The sequence below is a fragment of the Hermetia illucens genome, chromosome 1 (assembly GCF_905115235.1).
Source record: "Hermetia illucens chromosome 1, iHerIll2.2.curated.20191125, whole genome shotgun sequence".
NCBI lineage: Eukaryota > Metazoa > Arthropoda > Insecta > Diptera > Stratiomyidae > Hermetia > Hermetia illucens.
The window spans coordinates 43,782,470-43,804,205 of NC_051849.1; the positions used below are offsets into that span (position 1 = coordinate 43,782,470).

The 21,736-nt window shown below is 42.4% G+C and overlaps 1 protein-coding gene across 3 annotated transcripts in view; it reads right to left on the reverse strand.

The window, feature by feature from the left end:
• Nucleotides 1–3,550: 3,550 nt before the first annotated feature.
• Nucleotides 3,551–21,736, reverse strand: part of LOC119646512 (calcitonin gene-related peptide type 1 receptor) — a 247,275-nt gene continuing 229,089 nt past the window's right edge. The window contains exons 13-14 of one of the 3 annotated variants that reach the window (XM_038046968.1): nucleotides 12,542–12,955; nucleotides 3,551–4,347 (exon numbers count right to left, since the gene is read on the reverse strand). In XM_038046968.1, coding sequence (XP_037902896.1) covers nucleotides 12,911–12,955 — 45 coding nt within the window. In that variant the 3' untranslated portion in view covers nucleotides 3,551–4,347; nucleotides 12,542–12,910. Of the gene's footprint in view, nucleotides 4,348–12,541; nucleotides 12,971–21,736 lie in introns of all 3 variants that reach the window. The other 2 variants (XM_038046967.1, XM_038046969.1) reach the window with 2 other exon arrangements.

Here is a 21,736-nt window from a genome sequence, read left to right on the forward strand (position 1 = left end):
CACTCTGCTTCTTTTGCTTTGTTGTTCGCCCTCATCTGGTAGCATCGGACCTGGAAGGTTCTCTGAGACCATATGTTCCGAGGGAATTCCTAGAGGAGCTGTTCTTGTCCCGGTTATTTGCAGTCGTCCCTCTTGTAGGAGTTTCTTGGTGGTTGTGGTGGCTTTCGTAACAAGTTAAGAAAGTATTTAGGATGAATGTAATAATGCGGCCTCAAAGGCTTGAGATCTATATTCATTGCAACGATCTCGGTGAAGTGACATCCAAAGAAGAATTCTGCACTGCCTTGAGCTGGAGGAAGTGGGGGAAGAATCCATTGTGAGTTCGAGAAAAGCCTGCGGCAGTCCTTAACCGGTCACAATATGATAACCGGTGCAGGTAGCGCACAAATTAGGGTCAGCCGGAAAAATTCGAATCAGAAGGGTTGCCTGCCGTTTGAGAGAGCAGACTTCACTAAAGAGGAAGGCATGCATTATCAGCATTGATCAGTCTTCTCGATGCAGAAAATGTGAGGAGAAGAAGGCCATATTACCAAGGAATGCAATAAGGAATGACGGAATAACCGGCATATCGCCCGGCATTGACTGCAATAAAAAACTGAAGTTTATTCAAATAAACCTGAATAATTGTCGGATCGCCCAAGATTCACATGAGCAGACAAATCCGCCAATCTGAGATAAAAATTGCCATCATAATTGAACCATACAGAAATCGTCACGGAGGTATATAGGACATAGATTCAACTGATGAAGTTGCAACATTGGTGTGCAGTCGCCAAACTATATATCCATCCGTGAGTCAGTGGCTTCGTGTGGGCGGAAAGTAGCGGTGTGTACGTGCGCAGCTGCCCAACCACACTCATTCTCCCGTTGTCGGAATTTGCAAGCATGATACACAACCTTGTTTAGGACGCAAATGAACAAAGTCCAAAAATAGTTGCCAGTGATTGTAATGCGAGGGCTGTCGAATGGGAAAGGAGGAAGAAAAACGCAAAGAGTCAAAGTTTATTAGAGATATTTGCCTAGTTAGATCAATATCTAATTCCCTCTTTGTCTGGGCAGTATGAGTATCGAGGTGTATACGGCTTCACCCTGCTGACTTGCTGGTAAACCTTGTGCGCCTGGTGCGGTTGCTCTCTGTACTTTTCGAGTTCACAGACCTGTTGGCTCTGCCCAGCTTCCTTTTTCCGTACGGGCTCCGTGCCAACTTGACTGTTGAAATCTGCGAGAATGATTTTGATACCATATCTGGGGCAGGCTTCGAGGGTCCGCTCAACTGCCTCGTAGAAGGTATCTTTCTCTAACTCTGCAGTCTCCTCTGTATGGGGGTGAACGTTTACGAGGCTTATATTTCTAAATTTGCCCCGTTTGCGAGACAGAGTGCATAGCCTTTCGCTTAGCATAGCCTTTCGCTTATATTTTCAAAGCCAATAATAGCAGGTTCCTTTTTTTGACTAACTAAGAAACCTACTCCGAACACATTGTTACTGGATGGCCACTATAATATATGCTGTAGTGGCTTTTCTCCAGGAAACCGGTACCTGTCCATCGCATCTCTTGGAACGCTGTTACATCAGCCCCATATTGGGACAGGATATCGACTAGTTGCTCAGCAGGATTTGGCCTGTACAAGGAGCTCACGTTGCATGAGAAAATGCGCAAATCGTTATTCCATTTTCGTTGCCGGGTTCGTCGTTTTAAATTCCATCCTGTCCGAGGTTCCCTCCGTGGCTTCGTAACTTTGGTTTTTCGTGTAGGGTTGTCAGCCCTACCCAAGCCTCATCCTGGAGGACCAGTTGGTACAGTGTGTCCCGTTTTTAGGCGTAGGAGAACCGCCTTCATCCTTCTACGTGTGCAGTTTTTCATTAAGAAAGAACAACCAGCGATCACCACGTGGGTGCGGACATAGGGTTTGGTAGTCGAGCTGTTGGTGTCGGTTCAGCAGATGTTCCCAGGTTTAATACTCCATCTTGGGTAGCAATCTACGTTTCGCCCTGAGGGTAGCGAGATATAAGATTTTAAACTCGTGGGGGAGTGTTTATAGAATTATGATGGGAGGACTACGAGACCAGTCAGTCCCGCAGATCACATGCTTTACCGTCTTGCTGGAAATCATCAAGCGGCCAAGCAGCTTTTTCCCCAGGAGCAGATGGGCACTAAGACCTTTCAGAAATCGTTGAATGTGACGGCAATTCCGCCAGTAATTTCAGACGAGCTGTTTGAGATCTGCAGCTGAATAGGTCACAACAAAGCTCCGAGTCTGGACGGAATACTAAATAGGGCCCTGAAATTAGAGAATCCAAGCCGCATATGTTTACTGAGTTGTTCGAACTGTGTATCATATATCCGATGGGATACTAGTTGAAGCATAGAAGCGACAGAAGCTGGTATTTCTGTATAAGGTTGGCATACTTTCAAGTGAGTCATCATCCTATAGACCTATATGTCTTCTAGACACTATGGGGAAAGTGCTGGAGCAGGTAATCTATAATATATTTCTCCAGGTTGTTGAAAGCCAAGTAGGCTTTTCAAATCGACAGTATGGGTTTCGTAAAGCCAGATCAACTATCAATGCCAATGAGCTGGCTGCTGGTGTGGAGACCGCCACTGTACTAAATCTGCCGCTGGAACGGCGTGCTCTCAAAGCGCCCGGTTCCACAGTGAGGTTGCTCCGGTAGATCGAACTCTTCCCTTCTTCTAGCTGCACTTGCGAAATGAGGAGGTTTTTTTCGGATCAAGGCGTAAATAAGCAACTGTGTTGTTCAAAATTAAATACACCAATGAACCTAAATATTTTTATTTTGTTAAAACGACCGAAAAAGTATAAAAGGAAATATATATATAGCACGATAATTGTATTGTATATACAACTTGCAACCTGTTACTGTTACCATACTGGGTTTGGCGAGAATGTGATTCACGGAAAGAGTAATACCAGCAAATATTGGCAATGATCCTGAACGTGAGGAATGCATTCAATTCGGCCAACTGTATTCTCTTAGCTTCAACCCAAATAAAAAGTGTGCCTTCTGCCTCTCGTCACAATTACAACATTGCAAGTCTGCAATCCTGAATCCCTTGAATTAGCTGGGATAAATAGGACACACGCTCTCAATATATGTCGGTATTCAAAATTTACAATGAACACTTGCTCCTAGAGCCTGTTTCTGCGTTGAAGCCTCTACAATTCCACCTACTTCCACCTGGACCTCTTTCATTTGCATTTTATGTACTTTGGTTGCGGTAGGATGAGACCACAACTGGATTTTGAATTCTGGGTGCTGATCAATTCAATGCATTCCATGAAATGTTTCATGCAATTTTGACTACATTTTCCGCATTTTCATCCAGTGGTAACTAGTGACCGCAACCTGTATTTTTCCCAACAGCACCAGTTTTCGCAAATTAAATTCATTTTGGCTTTTCAGTAATTCAGTTTTAATTCAGGCGATAATGAATTCACATGGACGTGTGTTTTCATTATGTTTTTAATTATCTTTTGTTACCGTGCGTTTTTCCTGGAAAAAGGATGATAAATAAAACACCATTTGTTATAACAAAAATACGCCTATTCATATTTACAACAGTACAATAGTAGTTTTACACATGGAGCTTACGATTTAACAATAACTGCAAAAATAACAGTCACTTTTCAGTTTCAGTATTAGTAGAGTAACCATTTTTCCTAGCGATTCCTTGCAATATAAATTCATTTCTCGCGAACAATGCAGCACGGGCAGGACTTAAATCTAGTAAAAGACATTTTCACTGTTTTTATCCCTAAATGTAAAATTATTCCTACAAAAAGAATATCCAAAAAGCTCACAGAGCCAGTCGTTATTTTGTTGATTCCATTTTACGATATCTTAAGTGTCATCTTTTACTTTAATTATGGAAGTATGTAGTAATGGCGCAGCACAAGTTTAATCCACTTATAATTAATATTTCATTGTTCATATCCTTAGAAGGCTACTCTCCCCTCTCTCCTCGTATAAATATACATTGGTATGTGGTACGATGTGCGATATATATGTGTAAGGGTAACTATATGGCTTGGACTTATGCAAATACATAAAAAGCAAAAACCGAATTCGTAGCACTTACATAAATAATCCGCCCTCGCATGCAGTGACCCGTAATAAATTGATTTTCCTCCTCCAGGAAAAACCAGGCGAGTTAAATTAACTATCTAACACTTAGCAGGACTAACGGCTAAACATATGACGCTTTATCTAAACTGAGTTCGTCGGGACTCCTGAAATGTAAGCTGGTGCGGCGACAGCCTGTGAAACTTGGGGTGAATAGACGGCCGGAAATTGGGGTGGCCTTTCATCTAAAACTGGGACAGCGCTTGAGGGATTAAAAAGAAGGAAAAATAAATAAAGGATATTTCATAATAAAAAATGAATAATTAATTTTAAATTTTAGAACTAGAGTAAATTCTGTGTGCAACGGGAAATGATTTTGTGGGACTTAGTAGGCATTTCAAATACATATCTTTTAAATAAACGGGCGTAATTTCCCCCCCCCCCCTTTTGAAAATATTTCGTTTTATGGGTTCCGAATTTACTTAACGTAACTTGAAAGCAGCTGATTGCATCTGACAATTACTGCTTGGTTTGAAAGCTGACAAATCACTCTGATAATTTATAAAGCAGCTTTATTTAGATAGGTGCGCTCTACCAAATTCAATTTTTGGTTGAGTAGTTTCTGAGAATGGGTCCATTAAAGAGATGATCAGTTTCGACCCCCCCCCCCCCCCCCCCAATCGGCACCTTTCCAACAAATGTCAAAACGAGGACCGACTTCGGAAAGTACTAATCGAGACCTTTCATTTGATACCCTACATGGCTATATTTGGTGAAAAAGAAAATGTACACCCTCCTTTTGCCTGTATTGGGACCCCCCTTGGAATTTGAGGTAAAAGAATGTAACACACTGTATGCGTGAGCGTTCACAGTTCCCACCTTTCCACCAAGTTTGGTGTCAACCGTTATAACCGTTTCCGGGAAAACTGCGTGTGACGAACAGACAGACAGACAAACAGACCCGTAAGGAGTTGCCAGATCTCCCATCAGGCGCGTCTCTTCTTGAGGATAAGGGAATGCTCGGCCGATGCGTATGAATATGTACTTGTATGCATAGGCATGTTTATGCCCAGGTCAGGTAGGTAGGCGAAAAACGTCCACCCGTGGATAAAAATGGCTATGGAAGGGTACCCAGAATAATAAACCAATATGGACGAAGAGAAGGGGTATAAACTTACGATGCAGAGGCTCGGAACCCCCGTACCGGCGACTTTTGGGAATTGACAAGCAGGCTTCCGGTCGTCGATATCCCTCGACTGCAGTGCCTCGGTTGTGGATAGCTTAGCCACCTAATGCTACAAGCAGCTTAGACAAGGAGGTGTTTAGACCGAACATATCGCTCCCTAAAACAACCATAGCAAAGCCGCAAAAAGATGTGCCCAATGGATAACGTTGGTCGTTAAAACCTGCAGTGACAACAACCGCGTCTGAGCGTAAAGAGTTAGTTAGTTAGTCCTCAATATCGATAGCCGGATCCATTTAGGAGAAACTCAACGATTATGAGATCTCCCCAATATTCAAGGCGGAAAAGAACCTGCGCCACAGGAATTCCGTTGACGACAGAAAATGTGCGGAAAGAAGAACGGAGGCTTTGGCACAGAAGTGCACCTGGAGGAGTGATCTTAATTTTGCTTGAAGCGAAAATTGCTGAGTTGTCAGAATTCATTAATGATAAATACAACGTACACTAAGCAATCAAGTATATAGTGAGAACGGTCAGGGTTCTATAATATACAACAAATCGCAGGAAGATGAGAAAATTTGAAGGCGAACCCTAAAATTACTCCTTCAATAATGACGCAGTCGACGCAGGTGACATCCAACCCTATACTCACGAATAGATAGAGGTAAAAGAGGGTTCGGGAAAAGGAAGACGAATATCCAGGACATCAGCAGGTTCCAAAAAAACAAAAAAGGTGTACCACCCGCTTTGAAAAAGGGCCCTAGAACCTCGGTAGGTGAGACAAAAGAGCGTCAAACATCAAGTGAGCCGATGTCTCAAAAGGTACAGGACGGATGGACTAAGGTTAGACCAAAGAAGCCAAAAAAGAAGAAGGGGAAAATGAGAATCCGTCCCGAGGCAATCGTTATTTTAAGCACGAGTAATATGTCCTATGCAGACATACTAAGAAGAGTGAAAGCTCACCCTGATCTTAAGGGGATGGGGAGGGGGCTAGCAGCAAAAGCAGCACGCAAGCTGCTGGATGTCGGGAAGATCTGCATTGGATGGGTAGTTTGTCGCCTTAGAGTGCAAATCTGATTGAAGAGAAGCTTCAGATGTTTCTCGTACGGACATCTAGCGAGAGTGAGTGTGCACAAGTGGGGTTGATCGGTCTAGCCGATGGAAACGTTGTGGTGAAACAGGTCGCACTGCTCGGGATTGTAACAAGGATCCCAAATGAATGTTGTGTGATGAAAAGGAGGGCCTGGGCCGCGGTCATGTTGCCGGAGCGGCAAGTGTGCCGAGATCAAAAAGCGGTAAGTGCAGCGAGAAAATGGGGTTGGTCCAAATCAACCTCAATCACTGTAGGGTCTCGCAGACCATTCATAAATCAGAGGTGCAAGTGGCTATAATAATCCCCCAAACCTGAAGTTGGCCGAATGCTGGACAGATTGATTCTAAATGCAAAAGGAGGGAAACCAAAATGCATCGCCAGTCATTTTACTGCTTCAAGTAACTCTGCACAGAGGCAGATATAGACCCATGGGGAAACGCCTACAGGGTTGTAATGGGGAGATTTAAAAGTCAGACAGCTCCACAAATTACATATCCCGATCTCTTTACGAAAATCGTTCTGGGTTTGTTCCCTCAGGGGTTACAGTTTACATACATCTTTAGACCTGGCTTCGTTACCGGGGGTACGAATGAGGAAGTACTGGAGATTTGCGATATGCTGGGAGACAACAAAGCACTTCGACTTCGACGGCATACTAAACAAAGACCTAAAACTGGCCGTTAAGTCGAGGTCAGATATATTCATAGAGTTGTTTGAAGTATGCTTGGCGAATGAGATCTTTCCTGAGACACCGGAAAAAGAACCATCTTCCTACAGGCCTATATGTCTATTGGACGCTATGGGGAAAATGTTGGAGAGAATATGCTGTGGTTCTAGATCCATCTCAGATGAAGCGGCCTATGTAGTAGCTGGGATGACGCCGATCGAAATTTTGGGCGATGAGATGGCACGTATCTATGATGGAACCGATTCTTCCTCTGATCGACAAATGAAAAACGCCGAAAGGGAGGAGTCAACGGTGGGAACAGGCGAAAAAGGCTCGATGGACTCACAGATTGATCCCCAGCATCAAGGTGTGGACGCAGAGAACGCATGGTAAGACAAACTATGATATCACGCAGTTTCTCAGGGGGCATGGCGGTTACCGTAAATACTTCTATAGGTTTAAACTGGACAGCTCACCCAACTGTCCCAGTTGCAACGGTATTTCGGAGGACCCGGAACAAATTTTCTTCCATTTTCCTAAATTCGCTGAGGAAAGGGAAAGTCTAGAGGACAAATTGGGAGGAACGCTAGCACCGGAAAATTAGAAAAATGCTTCCGTGCCAGGAGAGCTGGAATGCAATGAACGACACGGTGGGGCAAATTCAGTGTAGATTAAGAGGGGCAGAGGAGGCGAGAAAAGCGCCGTTGCGAATGTAATCAATGGGTGAAGGGAGAGGCTAGAGCCATGTTCACCTCACGCGAAATACTTTGTGGTGGTTTCGCGGGGAAGAGGACAGGAGTTAGGGAGTGGTTTTAATGAGTAAAAATCGAACAGGCTGGAACATGTGCACCAGTGTCTTTAGAAGCTTTCCACCTCCGAAAAAAAGACAGCCAGACAGACAGTAAATCGATTTTAATAAGGTTTTGTTTTACACGAAAAACCTCAACTTGATGCTCGTGTTAAGATAGACGCAACTAGGATTTCGGACAAAACATCGAAGATAGATTTAGTGCTGTTAATATGTCGGTTGACATCAACAACCTAGATATATAAATCGTTCAATGTTCCTAGATATATAAATCGTTCAATGTTCCCAATGTTCTGTAATTAATGTAAATAGCAGAGTGCAATTTCCAGTCAAATAGAGAACCTTAGTTTTATAGGTATTTATCTTCAACCCCAATTTGTTTTCTTTTCTGTCTCCGCAAATAAAGGATCATTTAGCTAAGGTCCATGACCCGGTGCGAGCGGATGTCATCATCGTAGTTGAGATGCTTGAGGAAAATTGATATTGTCTATCGATCCCTTCGCGACCTCTAGCCAAGGTACTTTGAAGGACACGAGGGAGACGAAATAGTATCGGTGACATACTGCCGCGCGATCAGACTCGACTTCGGACTTGATAATCTCCACCATCAGATATCATTGTGATAATAGCAACTAATTTTACTGGAATTCACATCCTGCGTAGGACATTCCAGATATACTCCTTGTTGACGCTGTCAAAAGCTTGTTTAATGAAAAGCTGGTAGAGGGATGATCTAAACTCTACACTCTCCTCAACAACGATACCAAGGGTGTAAATACTGAAGGAGGAAATATTGTCAGCGTTCGCTCGAGATTATTACCCTGATTTGAATCAGGTACTCATTCGCAGCTGAGTCAACTGGTATCCGACTTCCAGTCATGATAACAAATCCCTCTGCCTCTAGGAAGATTTGAACCGCGGCCTTCCACTACTACAGCGCAGCGTTCTAACCAATTCGGACACGCGTCTTTCTTACCCATGATATATATGATTGCTATATATCCTTGGTGGGGTACTGCGCGTGAACCATACCTACGCCGGCCTCCTGCGTAGAACGCGCCAGATATACTCTCTGTTCACACTAAAGAAAACTTTCTCGAAATCGGTGAAAAGCATATGCAGCGAGATGTTCTTCGATGAATTCCAGGATTATTTCCGGAATTTTCGTTGCAACGGCAAAGAGCAATTGTAGTACTCACAACACCTTTCGAATCTTAACGATCATCCCCATCTTCCACTTCGTGAGAAACGTCTTTACTCCGTTTGAGCACATTGGTGGCCAAAATGATTTCTCTTCCACTTGGATGAACAGTCCGTATCCGCATATTACGGTGACCATTTCATCCACGAGAGGACGAACCCCACTGGGTGTGATACGGTTGCGAACTCTGGTGAAGTGTACTCCCCATCTGTCCAGCTGCTCGTCGTCGTAAATTAGGAGTCGAGCGTTGACATGCTTCACAAAACTATTGAAAGATTTGCGACCACATGAAAGCTCATTCCTTCGGTATATAGTTTTCAAATCATTGCGTTCTGCGCCATCTTCCGCTTCCCTGACCAGCGCGGTAACACAGACATTGGGGGTCGCAGGTCTCCCACCTTTCGAGGAGTGACGGACGCAACACGCAAGCAAACGTAAGCGACGATCAGATAGTGATCCCTTTCAAGGCCGATGTCAGCGCCTCTCTTGTTACACACATCACGGAGATAACTCATACCTATACTGCTGATCGCGAGGTCGATCTGATTGGTCATACAGCGTGGTCAATTGAAACCCAACTGATCTTATGGCAGGCTCTGTGCTCGAACAATGACGAGTGGGACTTTTAGATATCTTGGAGCATCCAATCATTATCGTTATCGCGAAGACCGTATTTCACCATCACATGACCGAGCAAGATGTTGTCAGAGCCCACCTTGGCATTCAGATTTAACATCACGGTCACAATGTCATTTTTAGGAAGCCTGCCCTGAACTGCATGCAATTTCTAGTAGAAAGCATCCATTTCCATTACATTAGAAATCTCCGTTGGCGCATAGTAGTAGTTGGTGCACCTTAACCTGGATCGATGTCTTGCAGTTAGAATGTGCGCTTACCATACCGCCTCGTCGGCAGTTAAAGTGATTGCAAGAGTTATTCCGATCGCTCCGCATGCTGCTGTGCGAAGGTTTATGTACCTCAGAAAAAGCAAGTGAAATAAGGAAGCCGTCACTTGTGAATAAGGAGCTCGCAGCAATCTTGAGAGATAGATGGACCGCACATTTAGTCAAAGATGTGCGGCCGTGGTTCACTTGAAAGCACGGTGAGGTTAAATATTAGCGAACACGGGTATTTTCAGTCTTACTTGTATACAATCGAGACATTACGACCACCCAACTGCATTTATTGTAGGATGTGGTGGATTATGCCTGTCATACCTTTTTCTTTTTCAGAAACTGAGATCGTCATTACCTTTCGATAAAAGGATATCAATTATCTCTGAACACAATAATTTAGGCCATATGGCAAAGCGCGGACACGTGGAGCCGAGAGGTATTTTTAAAATGAAAAAGAGGAAGATGGATAGGATTGATGCCAGCATCGCTAAGACTTCCTGAACCACAAAGTTTTGCTCCTACACTGAATAGATCTGGCCTGAGGTAATGTGTCAAATAGTTCCGGATTAGAGTCCTAAACGCATAAGGGGAAGTTTTAGCCGGTAGTATGTCTGAGAAAGAGTCCGGCACTTTGTTCGAAACTGCATTTCAACTTCCTACTTCAAAATAAACAAGACGTTAATCGGAAGCTCGGCGCTTCAGATGTGAAAAGTTTATGAATGTTTATGTAACAATATTTAGCCCGATATTCAATTCGAAGTGGTACTGACTTTTATCTCTTAGCGAGTAGTTATTTGACGTGAAAGAAGCAATTTTAACCTACTATGAATTTGTTAATTATAACAGTATTTCCACCAAACTTTCCAGTATGATGCTTATCAAAATCTATCTTATTGCAAAATTTTATGGATCCTGGATAAACTTAAGAGAGGTTTGCAGTAAATTGTCAAAATATATGATAAATATTATCTTTATTTGAGGAAATATCGTAACGAAGAGTATTTGGACGCCTAGAGACTATGCACGGGTCACCATAATTTTTTCCAAATTTTTCGATTGAATAGTTTCCGAGAACCGGTAGTAATTGTTTTTTTTAGGGCCCCGTACTCCTCCCCTTTGCATCTAACGCCAAAACGAAATTCCGGTTCGAAAAGTACTAACCGAGACCTTTCATTTAATGTCCCACGAATTTCGTGTCAATTGCTACACTCGATTCTGAGAAAATTGCTGCGTGTGACAGACAAACAGACTGAGAGACAGTGAACCGATTTTTGTTTTACTTAAAAATGGGAAGACAGGTCGCAAATATTTGGTGTTATGGACGATATAGATCTTTGTGGGGAAGCTTAAGACAATTGGGAACGAAACGTGGATACTTGTCTAATCTTTATAAAAAAGTCGTACCTGCACTGCTCAGATATGTAATCATTTTGACATGAATACAAGCTCGGCACTGATTTTTACACTGACAATTAACTCTCAATTCCACAAGGCTACGATTGTCATTAATTGATTGTGCTAACCCTCACTCTCACGATTTAGTATCTATTAATGGGGGCAATGAAGAAGGTAAAGATAAAATGAATAATCGGAAAATGTAGATATATTCTAATACATGGGGAAGCGAGCAGGAAATAAGAAATACAAAGATACACGTATTATCAGAATAACTTGCCTATTTCTCAATACCGTGTTTGCAGAACTACAAAACAAAATAAATTTCTCACTTAATATGAGTTTTCTATCCGCAAAATCCAGATTATGATTGACATACACGCATTCAAAAGCAATTGCTGAATAATGTGCCAAGAACCATTTCCCTTCCACAACTTTCACAGGCCGTTGTTATCCTTGTAACTATCACAACAGTACCTTCAATAAAACTAAACTAAGCGCACATAACAAAAAGCGTACGAGACGTCAACTTACGTATACTATAATAAATTGCACGCTACCATGCACAGGAATAATCGGTGAAGGATGCATCGGCACATTAGGACATACATATTACATTATATTCTCGTCCTGACGTTGCAAGGGAGGTCTAGTCGTACGGGGACTATCGCCAGTTTCCATTCGAATGAATATCATTACCTTCTGTTCCCAAATTAGAAGGATCCTCCCAAGCTTCCAGTGGGACTATAAATCATGTGAATTAGGGATATAGAATTTCACGACAATCAGGACTACGGGGACAAGATATGAAGTTAATTTGACGCTTCTCTCAAATGGGGTATAAATTTATAATTGGGTATTTGGAAGCGATAAATAAATGATATGTTGTTTCACAGTTTGACTGCATTACATAATCAAGTATTAATTGTTTTAAATTGAGTTAATTTTTGGTCAATGGTCTATGATGGATGTCAAGGATTATTGTTTAAAAATAGCCATCAAAGTAGACCTAATTGAAAGTGTCATAAAATTGTCGAGAATGTTAATTTCGCATGACTTAATTGTAAGAGGAGCTGTTTATGTTGTGTTGTATTAAAAATATGGTAAGGACTTATTTTGTAATCTTTCAGCGGGACCTTAACATGTATGAAGTCATGCTAACCGGATTAATGGAATTTTTCTATTTATTTGAGTTAACAGCAGAGGATGTTACCTTGAAAAAATTAATTTATCGTATTATATTCATCTATTCCTAATCTGGAACTTTCTATAAAGCTTCATCAGCCACTAAATTAGATTCAAAGTCGTTGGATGTAGTTGTCGTAGTAACTGTGACACCATTCTTTATGCTACTTGTTGCACTTGCCAAAGGACGATCAACGCCTACTGCGTTAGTGTTTTTGGGCGAAGTACTGGATTCAGTTAATGCTACCTCCTCCATGAGAGGTTGACGGATTCTTGAGTTATCGATGGTTTTACGACGTAACATTCTTGCACCTAAACCGCTACCAGTCTTGGAACTGCTCCTAGAAGATGATACTATGCTGGAGTTGCGTCTTGCTGATGTTGGATTTTCCTTTAGTCACACTTTCTCCTCGCCAGGAACAGGCGGACCACATCGTACGAACTGTAAACGTAGCGGCTAATATGAAATTCGTAAACATCTTTTTTTTACAGATTGTTAGTTTGAGTAGGTTCAAGTGAAGGAGAAAGTGCTCAAATTAAAAAAAAATTAAATAGAATGAAAGTTGGCATTACTACATAGAAACGACAAGAAAGCACAAGAAATACAAAGAAGGAGACAAACTACGAGTTCATAATGAAAAGGAAAAGACAAATGAAATACCATATAAGATATAAAAAAATAGTACAAGGAATAATAATTGGAGGGCCCTTTCCCATCAAAGTTACCAAAGCTGAATGAGAGTTGAGAGAATTAAGGCGACACGTATGCTTATTATAAACTTTAAACAGGGATTGGTGGTGCTTTAACTTACATTATGAATTCTGGACAAGTATATATTTCCCTAAAACCGTTGTGCACTAGGTAATTTCGCAGTAAGACACTGGGATAAGGATTCGACCATTAGCATCCAAGTTCTTTTAGATGGTTCGCCGATTCGGTTCCAAATTCCCATAATCTGCCAATTCTTCTGGGCCCCCCTTGGGACGTATGCAACAATTTAACTTGCACCAAAGAAAATGGCAGACCGTCATGGCTAATGCTTGTGAATATTGCCCTTAAAGCTTAAAGATGTTTACCGTCCTGTCAGAAAGATAGTTTTCTCACTGTGGAACGACAACTGAGCCGCAGAAGTAGAACGCGTTGAGTTTGAGAGGTATAAGTACACTACCCCCGCGAGAAGATGCGAACGCAGTAAGCAAGCGAAGGGAAGCAATCATCAAGTGATGATCTCTCTCAAGGTGGATGCCACAGCTTCGCTTGCTTTTCCCGTCCAATAGGCTGTACCTAGCTAGGTGTGAAAATATTGGGTGGTCCTTTCGACACTTCCGTCTCTCTTGCACTAGAAAAAAATTGCGGGTTTTGCAGTTTTTGAGAATCGATTTTTGAAATAGCTGACTTTCCATCTACACTCCCCCGTGTTGCAATCAATATCAAAACTAATGCCGGTTTCGCAATGTACTAATCGAGGACATATGACATATGACATGTGAAAAAAAGTGTACACCCCCTTTTGCATGAATTACGACCCCCTTAAACTCAAAGTAGAACTAGGTTATTCACTGCATGCGATGGGATTCACAGGTTCCAACTTTCGACCAAAGTTCATATCAATGGGAGTAGCCATTTCTGAGATAGTAGCTATGATGGCCAGGGCTGGCCAAGTCGGATATCGGCTGAATTCGAGCACATGGACAGATTGATATTGGACGCAAAAGGATGTGGCTTTAATACCCCCGACGAAACGACGAAAGAAGTGCTTTAGGTTTCCAGTAGTCTGGGGGCAATAAAATTCCGTGCCTCGACGGTATACCAAACAACGCCCTTACGCTTAGTGCTAAGACGAGAGTGATCCACGGAAACGATAGCACTAACAAGTATTCCGCAGTGACATGCAAATTACGTTTAACCCGGCCAGTTGGAACCTTATAAGGAGATCTTTGGCGGTGATTGGTGTACTCAGTTACTTGACTGTACTTGTTGACAGCTATTTAACAGGTAGAAAGCTCTGGTACGACACAAACAATGGGCCCAGAGAATACATTGTCTCCGCGGGTATTCCAAAGGATTCTGTTCGGGGACCGATATTGTGTAATATCATGTTTAATGATATTCTCAACATCCCAATTGCTAGTGAGGACCGAAAATAGTCAGTTACGCAGATGGCATAGTGGTGATTGTTGTTTCGGATGTGGAATTGTATCACTGCTATAAAGAAGTAACTGAAGGATGCAGGTCTTGCATTCCTGCAGGATAAAACAGAGGCGGTGCTTATCACGAGGCGCTGCTAGGGAACCACTGCTCACATCAGAAGTGGGAGCATATAGCAACTAGCAATCAAATACTTTAAAATGATGGTAGATGAGAGGCTAAATTTCAAGCAGCACTTACAGAGAGTGTACATATGCGTCAACACAACGCATTATAATACTTTGCGGCGGTTCCGCGGGGAAGCGCAAGACAGAAGTTAGGGGATGGTTTTAGTAAGTAAAAATTCCACACGATGAAACATTTATACCATTGCCTTTGGAAGATTTCCACCTCTGAAAAAAAAGAAACGGACAGAGAGACGGACGGACAGACAGACAATAAACCGATTTTAGTAAGGCTTTGTTTTTCCCAAAATCTTAATATCTGCTCAACCTCACGCGAACCGGTAGACCTGCAGCTAGCAGCAAATGAAGAATGGATGATAGCGGATCGCATCCTCCACAAAATCATCCATCTGGACTTAGAGTTCTTGCGAATCTTCTTCGGCATTATGCGGACAAAATTATATAGAGTATATATTGAACATAGCCCTGTTACAAGACAGTTCCATCTAGTAACCCATTGATATTCAATTTGGCCCTTGAAAACTCTCCAGTCCTGCGATTAGAAAAAGGTAAGTGACCATCAAACAAACATCGATTTCAAAACGGATTTCAACAATTACGCACATCCGAGAGGCTAGTAGCTGTTAATTACGCTAATCAACTTGAATAGTTGAATGGCTGACAACTGATCTCATGGCCGGTTTTGTCCTCGAACAAAGTACCGCCAATAGCAAGGTGGTGGAAACTGTAGAAATTTACAAATCGTTCATTGTTGTCGTTTCGGTCTGTAAAACTTATCAACCGACCAAACAAGGTATTATCAGAGTCGACTTCCAGAATATAATAATACCGTTCTACAAGGAGAGGAGTATTCCCCAGATTGTGGGGTCCAATGCTCACCTCTAGGAACCTTTGACAATGAAACTTGATTTTCTTCGGGATATGTGATCTAGCAGTGTATTTAGGAGAGTCGGGAGGTTTGTCGATTCTGGTCCTGACCTATACGCCCTGCACATTCACGGTGAAATTAGCGGGTACGCAATAGTTACTCTTCTTCCATTTGCAGCGTTGTATACTGCGTCAAACAGATGGAAGCCTAATTCTCCCATACAAGGCCTCATCCTACTTGATTAGCAACTGAACTTCGCTGCCGATTATTGACACACATCTTTTGATAAATTTTGAAAAAAAATTTGTCTTCGCAACTACAACCTCCGCCTGGTTGTCCGCAAAAACTAATAACATGGTCTCCTTTGGCAAATGGAAGCTAAACATTCCGTCATACATATTTTCACAATGGGTGTATGGAACTTTAACGAACACCTACCGCCGCGAGATATTCCTTCAGCTCTCCACCCATCTCGCCCGAACTCTCGATTAACCGAGCTACGTTGCCAAGGATGGCTAGTTTAGCTAAAGTGGCCGGTACACAATCTCAATTAGGTAAACTAAAGGCATTTCTGACATATAGGCAGCAGCACAAACCACACCTGTCACATTACCCGATAAATGGAAGCAGTCTGTCGTTGTCACCCTTTTCAACATCTTCACAATGGAATCTAAAATATAGTACAAATAAAATGATACGAAGGTGGGTTCGCCTCATCAACAGGGCCGAAATACTTCCTGTTTATAAACCACTTGAATCTGCTCTTGGTGGCTAATTTAAAAGCTTTGTTTGGAATCCCGCCCAATTCCAGAGTCGTTTTATTTTCCATACATTTGAGGCTGCCCGTGGGTCCTCTTTGATAACCTCAATATCCAGAAAACGATCCGAAGAACCGTTAGCAGAAGTTGTTCCCCTTTCTCTTGTGGGGGACTTATCTGCCTGATTACCACCCTCACAAACGAGCTACTAAGGTGTGTATAAAAGACAATTCTTTGAAGGTGAGGCCAAGAATGTCAGTAGGGTGTCCAGTTTCGCAAAAGTTTCAAGTTAAACTCGACACCTGGTATTTGCCACCAGCAGTGTGGTTGTAGATCCGGACACCATATATTTTTAAGCCTTACAAAACCGGCTCACGAGAATACCATTGTCTCTTGTATGGTTTACGTTCAATATGATCATACTGTAGCGTTAGACGTACCTTCATCCAAGTAGCATTACCTTAATTTTAGTACGGTTTCTCTATTATTGCTAGGTTTCAATAGTTTTCGTAAACAGGTACTGCTGAAGAGATGACCTACTTTTCTGCATTCTGCTAGTTCTCCTGCTGTAAAGTATCCGAAATCAAAGTCGCTGGCGAATCTCTTAATGAATTTCTGCTCCCTAGTCTACATAAGACCTAATCTACTTCGACTTTGTCTACGTAGGGTAAACAAGTTAAAGTAAACTACATACCTTGATTTGCCTTGTTATGACACTCTTTAGCATGACATAGATATATTCCCACAAAGCAGCTTCATCAAGGTCCTTTTATTTGACCGTTTCTCCTGCTTTCGTGTTTTAAACTCCGTTTCCTCTTCTAACGATGACCGCAAGAACTATTTCATTTTACCTACATACCTTCTTTCTGTGTTTGCCTGATGCGACTCACATTATTGCCCAAATTGGTTAATATATGATTCGCCTTTACGTTTCGAAAGATATCAGCATTGGGTAATTTCTGATTTTTAGAAATAATTTAATTGGACCAATCTTCTTTTACTCCTTTTTCGCGTTATCCATTAATAGGACTTCCCAATACTGGTTGCTTCAACCGGTGGTGTTGAAATTACTAACTTTAGCGGACATTTTCAGTTGTATGAGAACGACAACCACCTTCTTGAAACACCAAAATTTTTTTAATTTCCCCAGTCAGCTCTTTCATTATGAATGTTCTGAATTGCATACATTAACCCCTCCGTTTCAGTAGAGGGCTCAACAGTACACAATCAATCTGCTTTGGATCTGACAACTGGCTGGACTGGACAGGACGCTTTTCAGATCGGCACTAACTCGAGTTCCTTGCAGAATTCCTAGTTGCTTATAGAATTATCTCTGGGTCATAGCTAGGATATTAGGTCATCTATTGGTATAACCGACATGTGGCCCGTTATGACTTTTGGATGGCTTGGATTCAATATTTGTCTAGAACAAATTCCATCCGAATGTCAAGGCTGAACATGTTATCTAGGCCCAACCAATTTCAGATCGGCACCAGTAAACAGCTTGATGTCATTTTGGTGTATCTACTGTGTCAGCCCGCACTCAGCACGTAGGCCATATTTCAAAGGATTCAATAATTCCCCTTAGAAAATGCTTCCCGTACGCGCATAGGCTCCGTGCTGCAAGTATCTTTAGATGAGCGTTTTGACAACGTTATATGCCATATTTCCAGACTACCGCAAAATATTTTATCAGTTCGAATCAAAGTGATACAGATGTAGTTAACCAGAAGTGTGGGTTGTTATCGTTAGGCCTTGACGCAACTAAGGAGTTTTTTTTTGTTTTTAATTGCCTGTCCTACAACTACTGCAACCCCTTAATTCAAATCGGCAACCTTTCTTCGCCTCGTATAAAATGTTATCGGACTCAAGATGCGCAAGAACCGTTCCCCTAATAAGAGAGGTTATAGATTTGTAGGCGGTTGGCAAGCAATTAATCGGTCTTATGTGCGGGAATCGTCACTGTGCCCTTTTTAGAAATAAAGTAGCTAATCTGCACAGTGTTGGGATTAAGTGAGTGACCTAAAAAGGCTTCATTGGTTCCTTGTATACGTTGTGTTTTCAATATGTATGGAGGGTGTTTCGGGTATCTTCGCACCCGACTGCAAATGTTAGAAAGCTTTTGATTAAGAATTTCAACTACGGAGGTCTCACTCACTGGTATACACCATATGGTTAGGCACAGGGTGTCAACCAAGCATAAATACCATCGTACATGATTCACTAAAATGTATTTCAACTCCTCCCAGGAGTTGCCGATACTACACTCCTCCTCTATTGTTCTGCCACAATTACCCTTGGAGCGACCCATTCGCCGGATATTTTGGTAGAGTGGATTCTACTGCATGGCGTAGCCAGCAATACAATTCTCGCTACTCTTATCCATTGCCAGTTTCGCCTAAATTTGTGCACTGTTCAAAATAAAACTGTAGGGTGTAGATGTGGCAGGAAGATCCAGAGTTGAAACCAGCATGCTCTCTGTCGATGAAGGTGTTTCTTGATAGCTATTACATTTGCATAGGCAGGAAGAATGCAGACACCCTTCCAATTACTGCACTCAAGGCCGGTGCGCTTTTTGGAATCTTAAAGATCATCTCCTTCTTCCGCTTTCTCGGCGAAAGTAGCAGATTCTAAAAAAACTGGAGCTGCGGGGGTGAATAACTCTGCGGAGAGACCGTCAAGCCTTTACTCCATTTGAGTGCATTTTTGGCCTAGATGATTTCTCTTCTGCTTGGAGAAGGAATTCGTACTCGGAGATTACGACGTCTAGCCATTTCGTCAACAAGAGGCGTAACTTCAACAGGTGTGATTCGGTTAAAAATTGTGGTGGGGAGTTCCTCCTACCTGTTCAGCTGCGCGTCATGTGTTCATCGTTAATATCTCTTACAGGACCATCAAATATTTTGAAGAAAAAACGGTATACACTTGTCAAATCATTACCATTTGCGGCAGCTTCTGCTTCCCTGCCCAGAGTAAAAACAAATTCCCTTTTGTCGTGGCACATACTAAGTTGGACTTCCCGGGATTTGCACGGCATCGGATTTCGAACGTCATGTCGCTATAGCTCGCAGCGGTCAATAGAGCCTTCAACGCCCTCCGCTCGTCGGTCCGCTTCAACGATTCCGTAGTCTGTCAGATCTTGTGACGCTTCTTCGGGACGACGACCTGTGCAGCATCCGACGAAAAAGCATTTTTTATGACCTTCCAATTCGCATCAATATTCTCAGGCGGGTTACTCAGCGTATATGCCATTCGATGAACCAGAAAGTTCTTAAATTGTCGATGTTGCACCTTGGGGCGGCAGTTCTTCCGGAGGCAACACACAAGCGAACGTAAGCAACCATCAGATGGTGATCCGTTTCGCGGCCGATGTCAGCACCTCTCTTGTTACGCACATACAGAAGACAACTCATAAATCTACTACTGATCGTCAAGTAAGCAATCTTATTACTCGCCCGGTGTCTGTGAATTGAAATTGAAATAACTGTTTGGCAGCCTCTGTATTCGAACAATGTGCCACCAATGACGAGGCGATTGAAGTTGCAGAAATCCACAAAACTTGCCACCATTATATCATAATTTTTCTACCACATATCCGGGGGAAGTATTGTTGGAGCCCAACTTAGCATTCAGATAGTCATCATAATTGCAATCTCATCTTTAGGACCCCGCTCTAAACTGCATGTGATGGCTATAGAAAGCATCGTTCTCTACTATAACGGAAACTGCCGTTGGTGTACAGCACTATACAATTGTGATGGTCGTCAACCTGTTCCGGATTCTTGCAGCCAGAATCCCGTCAGGAATCGGTTCCGCTGTAGTCGTCAATAACAGTCGGAAACCAGATGGGAATCTGCTACTACTTGGCTTTCCATAGTACAAAAGCACATTGCTGAAGAGGGAAAGGAGTATTCTCTATCTTACTCCGCTTCGGCCCCAGAATATGCAGATTATATTGTTAGAATTATCGCTTGGGTTGGAGAAAGCGAGCATTATGTAGTCTGGGCACCCTCGCTACCGTTATCGAGGAAGCAACAATTGTCCATTTTCCATAGCCAAAGTTTTTCGGGGTCAGGTCAGTCCTTATCCGAGGCGTTGTTGGTGTTTCGGTATTAGTAAAGTCTCGAGATCTGCAGGATGCTAGCACACAAACTTCTACCTCTTTTAGTCACATTTTACGGCAAGTAGGGAAGACTTTGAATGTATTTTTAAGCCTAAGTTCCGGTAAACCCTCTGCACTTTATTCTTCCCGCGTTTGCTAGTATTGCTAGTGTCGATTTTAGCCGGCCTAAAAATATCAGTCGCACCGATGTCAGTTCACCTCCTTATGCCAGTTCATGGGCTGCCTAGGAGAACCTGCTAAAGTTGTTGCCACCGTTGTTGCATCAGGTGAGGTCATGCAACTGGTCATGGTGGCGCTTGGACGTGGGTTTCTTCGCCGAGTTGTCTATGCGGGACCTAGTCACCCTTGTCAGTTTTTCGTACCGGGCATTTTGTACCTAACTGTCAAGTGTGGTGATAGCTTTCTCAGTGTGTAATCTGCAAGACCCCCAAGGTTCTTGCTCTTTCTTCATCTGCCCCTTGAGACGCTGCGGTGATGGAAAGCGTACTAAAGAAGCAAACAGTTGATTCTCGAAATACTGCACATAAGTCCATAATAAAACAAATTTTACCCAATATCGTAATATTCTTCTTTACTTTTTCTCTCAACCATTGTAGATATAAGGAGACACTCGAGAGACCAAGGTCAGCAGTTTTTTCTCTTTTATGCAAAATCATCATTTTTCATAGGTTCTATTGCGATTTTCCATAACGAACTTCGAACGAAGATAAAGCTATCAAATGAAGTGCTGGGCCAGAACCGCACGATTATCCCAATTTTGTCAAACCCATTCCATGACAAAACTGAGAAACAACCGCAAATCATCCTCAGCATAATATCCTTTTTCCACAGCACTTTTAATACTTTAATTCCCGCTTAAAAAAGTTCTGGTCTCCAAATTGTGTGGTCGTTTTGAATCATTTCCCAAGTTTTTTTCCACCAAATAACCTCTTCGATTAACACAAATAAAATACACTCCGTTACTCGGCCTTTCATTAATCCGGATTACTATGGAAAAGCTTGGGATAACAGCCATCAATTTTAAACTTAGATGTTGCGTATCATCAGAATTAATTGCTTCGGTTCGGTGGATGCCCTGGCTGGGTAGGTGTTGCTCCATTTCCCCAGACGTCCTTAGTGTAGGGCAAGGTCGCCTTGTTG